Below are 6,937 nucleotides of genomic sequence, written 5' to 3'. Positions count from 1 at the left end.
TTATCAGCTCTCGTTCTGACGGCACCCATTCACTTGCAGTGAGACACTGATGCAATTTCTCCAAATCTGATGAAGAAACAAACTCATCCTGATCTCGGATGCACATTTTCAGCAGATTTCTGGTTTTAACTATTCCTCTAATCCAAACCTGGTGGGTCATTTGAATGTGGAAACATTTGCAGCAAATCATAAGATGATTCTTAAACGATGACATTAATTGATCCAAACGTGTGGTTACGTTCTTGAATGGATCCATTGAGAAGATCACACCTCAGCGCGGTCAGATCTCAGAAGTGTGTCAGATGCTGTCAGACGTCCATCATGTTTGTGTGAGTGCGCAGATGTCAAGCGCTTTACCTTATAAAGACATGCAGCGTGCGTGTTCCTGTTTCGAGTGTCGTGTAGGCCGCTGTAAGTCACTTCCTTCCTCTCACATTTGAATAGAGTCTCTGCAGCTCCTCTGAACGCGTCCAGACTCAGAAGCAGCCCAGCGTCCATCTGCAGGTAAGAGAAACCCATCAAACCCATCTCTGATCATCACTGGATCCGAGCTCACTCTGACAGAAAACATGCTGCACTCTTCAGAATACAGCGTTTGATCTCACAGCAGAAGCTTTCGGTTCTTGATCAGATGTGCTGAACACAGCTTTATTTTAGGAGTGTTTAAAGATTGTTCAGGTTTGTGTTTCTCATGCATTTCATTAGATTCTTGACTTCACAGGTTTAGATTCATATTAATGCAACAGCTTGCAAAACGCAGACATACAGTCGAGTCCAAACATCTGAAAGTGAAAATACTTCTATTTGCAAATTCCATTTAATATAATAACTTTGTTTTTCCATTTCAAATGACATTGCACTGAACAAAATTGGTGTACTCGGAAATTGCTAGTAAATTTCACAAATAATTACAAGGAAATGGCAAATAACACATTAAATTGAATGTGAAACACTTCATTAACTTCACTGAAAAAGTAAATAAATAAAACAAAGCTTGGAGTATGTTTGACAAGATTATGCTATTTCAGTTTTTCTGAGTTACTCGTCGTTTCTTTGTAACTGTTTGTGAAGTTTACCAGCAATTTCTGAGTGAAAACAGCTTCTACAGCAACATTTTCTCAGCGTAGGTTCAGAATGGATCTGAATGAGACTCTGAGAGGCATGTTTTCAGCTTCTCTTGGTCTCGGAGGCCTGCTGTGTGTTCAGTGATGAAGTGTTGGGGGTTTTTGAGTCTAATCTGAAGCAGAAGTGAAGCTTTGCTCGGCTGTTAAAGTGAAACGGGAAACTGCGGTTGATCTGAGAAGAGACTGCATCTCATCTCTGAGCCTTAAAGTATTGTTCACACCTTTGCCAAGTGTATGATGTGCGCCAGCAATTATTCACACTTTAAAGAGAGCAGCATTTGCATGTTAAATGCATTGATATGAGCGTCCGTCTGATGGGATTTATATGAATAAAACCCAAACGAGCTCTTAGTTTTGTTTGTTTTCTCAGCACAGACTGTTTTCTGGAGATATAAACTAGTTAAGAGTTTAAAGCGCTTCCATGATCTCTGACAGATTCCTGCGTCTGGACGATTAGAGGATCTCACTCACGTCTCAGAAACATCTCACAGCTTCACAAGTCCAAACCCCAGCTGACAAAAATCAATAATAAGAGGAGACTGGTGTTCCTCTGCTAAAGTAAGGAAACTTTGCTTCCTTTGCTCCTATAAACAAATTTTGGGTTTCACGAGACTCACCGGCGCATGCGCAGCGCTGACCTCTTACGTCATGCTCCCGGAATGAAAGAAGAAAGTCATATACACCTAGGATGCCTCGGGGGTGAGTAATTTATGGGCTAATTTTCATTTTTGGGGGAACTAACCCTTTAAGAACGTTTTTCTAACATTCCCATAATCCCCAGTTATCAAAACGTTATCATCTCCAAATGTTGAAAACATCTGGTTTTTTAAACGTTTTAAAAATGTTTTTTCTTGGTTATGCGAACGTTAAGTAAACGTTCCGTTGGATCATTCTGCAAACATTATGGGAACGTTACTTTTGAACGTTTTCTGAAACAAGTAGTGACATTTACAAAATATTAGACACACTTTCAATTCAATGATGAACTGCCTTTAACTGAAAATTGAGTGTTTACTATTATCATTTTGCATTAATGACACTATTTTCCTAATTAATGCTGTACAGTTGCTCTGACACACTCTGTATGGTTAAAAGCGCTATATAAATAAAGGTGACTTGACAACTACAATTTTTCAAAAATAAAAAGTTCCATGAAAGATTTATAAATGCAGTTTTTGTGCTAACGTTTAGAGAAAGTTGTTAAAGACCAGACTAACAAGAATCTGTTCTAAGAACGTTTTGCTAACATTTCCATTAAGTTATGAAATGTTTTTTTCTTCTGAATGTTCTCTGAATGCTCCAAACATAGTTTTTTGTTTCTTTGTTTAAGCGGAAGTTACATTTTATCATTGTAACATGTAACATAAAAAAAAAACGTTTTTTAAACATTCGATGAACGATTCTTCATTCAACATTCTGAGAACATTATGAATGAACGTTCTATTAATGTTACGGGAAGAACGTTTGCTCATAACTTTGTTAGCTGGCGTCTCATTCGCTGGTTGTTTATATCTTCATAACTGCTGTAGATGTACAGTAAAGTTCACGGGCATTGCTCGATGTGGCAACAACAGTTAATAATAATTCTCATGCAGTTGTAGCTTCTCTCCTCAAACCACAGACTGTTACTCAGAGAACAGCAGCAGTGTGTTTCCGGTGCGAAGCTCTTGCACAAGCTTTCCTCTGGACGTGTTCATCAGTGTCTGTGTCTGTCTGGCTCTGATCCTCAGGTGATCTATCGAGACCGGAGAAGATGGCAGGCACATCACACATCCCAGCGGAGGAGATGGAGGAGCTGAGAGAGGCCTTCAGTAAAGTGGGTGAGTGAGGACACAAACACATTTCATTCCCATTCAGCTTCATCTGCAGAGAAACCATCGGTGAAGCAGACTCAACCGATTCATGACGAAAGAAGGGATTCAACTCCTTCCTCAGCTATAGTATTAATGATTCTTTTAGTACTTTTGCACAAATAATTTGTTCAGCAAAAATACTAACAAAAATAACAGTACTTTTGTTTGAATCAAATGAGCGTTTATGACTCAGTGAACGTGATTCATCAAAAGAATCGGTTCGATTCAAACCAGGGTTGTTATTGTAAACTAAACCTGAACTAAAACTATTAAAAATGTTTTTTTGTTCATTGAATTAGTGCTGAAATAAAACAAAATTAAACTCTTAAATAAAAATAATAACTGAAATAAGTTGAAGTACTAAAATGAGTAAACTGCGATAATTAAAGCACATAAGATTACTAAAACTACAACTAATATGAAAACTCAAAATATAAAAATAAAAGCTACAAAAATAAAATATGAAAAATACTATTATAGTATATAAAATAACACTGTTACAAACCTGCATTTGAGACAGTGGAATGATTCATTCAAACCAGTGTCGTTTTAAAGCATAGCTTTTGTTTATTGAAATAAATCTGAAATCAAATATTAGGTGAAAAACCTACATTAAAAATGCAAATTAAAATGTTGCTTTGAAAACAAATACATTTAAACTAAAGGACTACAATATTAAAACTAAAACTGAATTAAAAATAAATTCAGCTAAAACAAATAAAATGGCAAAAAGCACACAACAACATTTCTAAAACATAAAAATGAAAACTGAAATAACACTGGTTTTTGAGCCTCATTTCATTAGATTAAAGCTGCATTTGAGACTGAGTTTTGTTGTGTAATCTATTCATGAAAAGAGTGATTGTGTTGGCACTGACCTTTGACCTCGCCGGCAGATGTGGACGGTAACGGTCACATCAGCACCGATGAACTGAACCAGCTCTTTAAGGAGGCGAACCTGCCGTTGCCGGGATACCGCGTGCGTGAGATCGTCCAGGAGCTCAGCAGAACCATGGACCTCAACCAGGACGGGAAGATCACCTTCGACGAGTTCGCCAAGGTCAGGTCAAAGGTCACCTCAATGATGCTCTTCCAGAACAGATGTCTAAACCTCCTCGACTGGAGGAGCACAGTGACATCCGATATCAAGCCCTGATTTCAAAATGTTCAATTAATCGAGTTTTTGACTCGAAACAAGAACAAATATCTTAGAACATCTTAACTATTAGTCGATTTTTCTGACCCCACTGGCAGATATTTCTTCTTGTTTTAAGCAAAAACTCAATTAAATTTGTTCCGTTTTAAGGATATCGTATTTCTCCAGTTAAATGCATCTTGATTTAAGAGCGTTTAGATGTTTGTACTGGAAAACAAGACAAAAATTCTGAGGAAGAAGAGCTTTTTTAATATTTAAAGGAAGTTCTTCAGTTTGGTAACAGCAGTGCTGTTTTTAGCTGAAAAGCCCTTTATAATAAATAATATAATATAAACAGAATTATATATGTGTATATATATATATAAACTATAATATAATAGTAAAAGAAACAGGAAGTGTTGATTGATGATTGAATGATTCCAGAAGTTGTTTTTATTTTTATATCTTCCATTTTAATGTTAATTTTTGTTAAAGTTTTAGTAATTTTGTTGTTTGCTATTGTCATTTTTAGTAGGCTAGTTTTTGTTTTTTTAATATATATCTGAAAAAAAAAAATTATTAAAATTTTAATTTCAGTTTTAGCTTTAGTTATTTAAGTACACCAAGTTAAACTCTATTAAAAAGAGAAATGCTGCCTTGGGAAGCAGCTGAAATAGAAGGCATGTTATTTTCAGGTTGACTTTATTCCAGGGAGTTTGAGTTTGAGTTGTAGTGTTAGTGACCTGCTCTAGCTGCGAGCGACTGCAGAAACTAAAGGCTTCTCCATCCGTCCATCTGTCTTCTGTCTCAGGTGGTCCGTGACCTGAAGAGCTCAGAAGTGGCCAAGACCTTCCGTAAAGCCATTAATAAGAAGGAGGGCATCTGTTCAGTGGCTGGAACCTCGGAACAGTCTGGAACGCAGCACTCGTACTCCGGTGAGACCAACACACTGCAGAACAATCACACAAAACCAGCTTTACACACCACATCCCTCTGATAACAGACAGCACAGAACCTTCTCACAACTCTCACAACTATATAAATGCTAGGAGAAATCATTCTTACATTTACATTGTCATTTAGCAGAGGCTTTTATCCAAAGCAGCTTACAGATGAGCAACAGAGGCCATCAAAACCAACAAAAGAGCAATGATACGCAAGTGCTGTGACAAGTCTGGGTTAGTCTAATAATAAATACAAAGAAAACAAGTAGATAGAATAGAAATAGAATTCATGTTTATGGAATGTTCCCATAACTTTATAAATATCTGATAAATGTTCTCAAAGAGAAACTGCTCTGAGATCAACATTCTCTAAACGTCCTTATGATGTTATTATTAGCACTTGATGAACTCTCTCGTAATGTTGAGAGAAAATGTTCTTAAACATAAACATTCAAATAACGTAAATAATAAATAAGTAGAACATTTAAGAAAGGTTTTAGTCATTTTTAAATAACATTCTAATCACGACAAGAAACCTGGACATTTTAACGTTCTTAGAATATTAAAAATAAATGTTTAAATAATGTTATATTTTGTGTGAAAATAAAGTTAGTAGAACGTTGGAGGAAATGTTCTAATCCCAACAAGAAAACTGGACATTTTAACGTTTTTAGACTATTAAAAAACTATAATAAAAAAAATGTATAATTAAAAACAATGTTACATTTTGGGTAAAAAACTAAAATTTGTAGAACGTTTAAGAAACATTTTTTTAACCTTTAAATAACGTTCTAATCACAACAAAAAAACCTGGACATTTTAATATTTTTTGAATATTAAAAAAAATTCAAATAACATTATATTTTGGGTAAAAAATAAAGTTAGTAGAACATTTAAGAAAGATTTTACTCATTTTTAAATAACGTTCTAATCACGACAAGAAAACTGGACATTTTCACATTCTTAAAATGTTGAAAATAAATGTTTAAATAACGTTAGATTTTGTGTGAAAATAAAGTTAGTAGAACGGTGGAGGAAACGTTCTAATCCTGACAAGAAAACTGGACATTTTCATATTTTTAGAATATAAAAAAAAAAAGTTCAAATAACATCATATTTTGGGTAAAAAATAAAGTTAGTAGAACATTTAAGAAACGTTTTTGTAACCTTTAAATAACGTTCTAATCACAAGAAGAAAACTAGACATTTCAGCGTTTTAGAAACAGTTCAGACCAATGTTCCACGATGCTTTATAACTAAATGAATGGTCTGTGCCGTGTGCAGAGGAGGAGAAGGTGGCGTTCGTGAACTGGGTCAATAAAGCGCTGGAGAAGGATCCGGACTGCCAGCATGTTGTTCCCATGGATCCCAGCTCCAACGATCTGTTCACCGCGGTGGGCGACGGCATCGTGCTCTGGTACTGCAGCGTTAACACACCTTCATGTTCAAGATTTCACTCGTCAGACACACAAGTTTATGCTCTGTTCACAGTAAAATGATCAACCTGTCAGTGCCGGACACTATTGACGAGAGAACCATCAACAAGAAGAAGCTGACGCCCTTCACCATCCAGGTCAGCCCACAAACATTGGAGTCTTTCTCACACTGCTGATCTACTGGAGTTTAATGCTGATGTTCATGTTTAAATGTGCAGGAGAATCTGAACCTCGCGCTGAACTCAGCCTCCGCCATCGGCTGCCACGTGGTGAACATCGGAGCAGAGGACCTGAAAGAGGGCAGGCAGCATTTAGTGCTGGGGCTCCTGTGGCAAGTCATCAAAATCGGCCTGTTCGCCGACATCGAAATTAGTAGGAATGAAGGTACAAAGTACTACAAAACCATCACACACACACACACACACACACACACACACAGACACTC

At 36.5% G+C, this 6,937-nt stretch overlaps 1 protein-coding gene across 2 annotated transcripts in view; it reads left to right on the top strand.

The window, feature by feature from the left end:
- Positions 1–396: 396 nt before the first annotated feature.
- The window catches only part of lcp1 (lymphocyte cytosolic protein 1 (L-plastin)), a 19,850-nt gene continuing 13,309 nt past the window's right edge, over positions 397–6,937 (top strand). The window contains exons 1-7 of one of the 2 annotated variants that reach the window (XM_016553225.1): positions 397–504; positions 2,855–2,944; positions 3,874–4,037; positions 4,924–5,047; positions 6,341–6,473; positions 6,548–6,629; positions 6,711–6,876. In XM_016553225.1, the coding sequence (XP_016408711.1) occupies positions 2,878–2,944; positions 3,874–4,037; positions 4,924–5,047; positions 6,341–6,473; positions 6,548–6,629; positions 6,711–6,876 (736 nt within the window). In that variant the 5' untranslated portion in view covers positions 397–504; positions 2,855–2,877. Of the gene's footprint in view, positions 505–571; positions 679–2,854; positions 2,945–3,873; positions 4,038–4,923; positions 5,048–6,340; positions 6,474–6,547; positions 6,630–6,710; positions 6,877–6,937 lie in introns of those variants that run through there. The other variant, XM_016553226.1, reaches the window with a different exon arrangement.

Source organism: Sinocyclocheilus rhinocerous, unplaced genomic scaffold (genome assembly GCF_001515625.1).
Source record: "Sinocyclocheilus rhinocerous isolate Xijiao unplaced genomic scaffold, SAMN03320098_v1.1 scaffold3693, whole genome shotgun sequence".
Classification (NCBI taxonomy): Eukaryota; Metazoa; Chordata; class Actinopteri; order Cypriniformes; family Cyprinidae; genus Sinocyclocheilus; species Sinocyclocheilus rhinocerous.
This window is presented reverse-complemented; position numbering and strand designations above follow the sequence as displayed.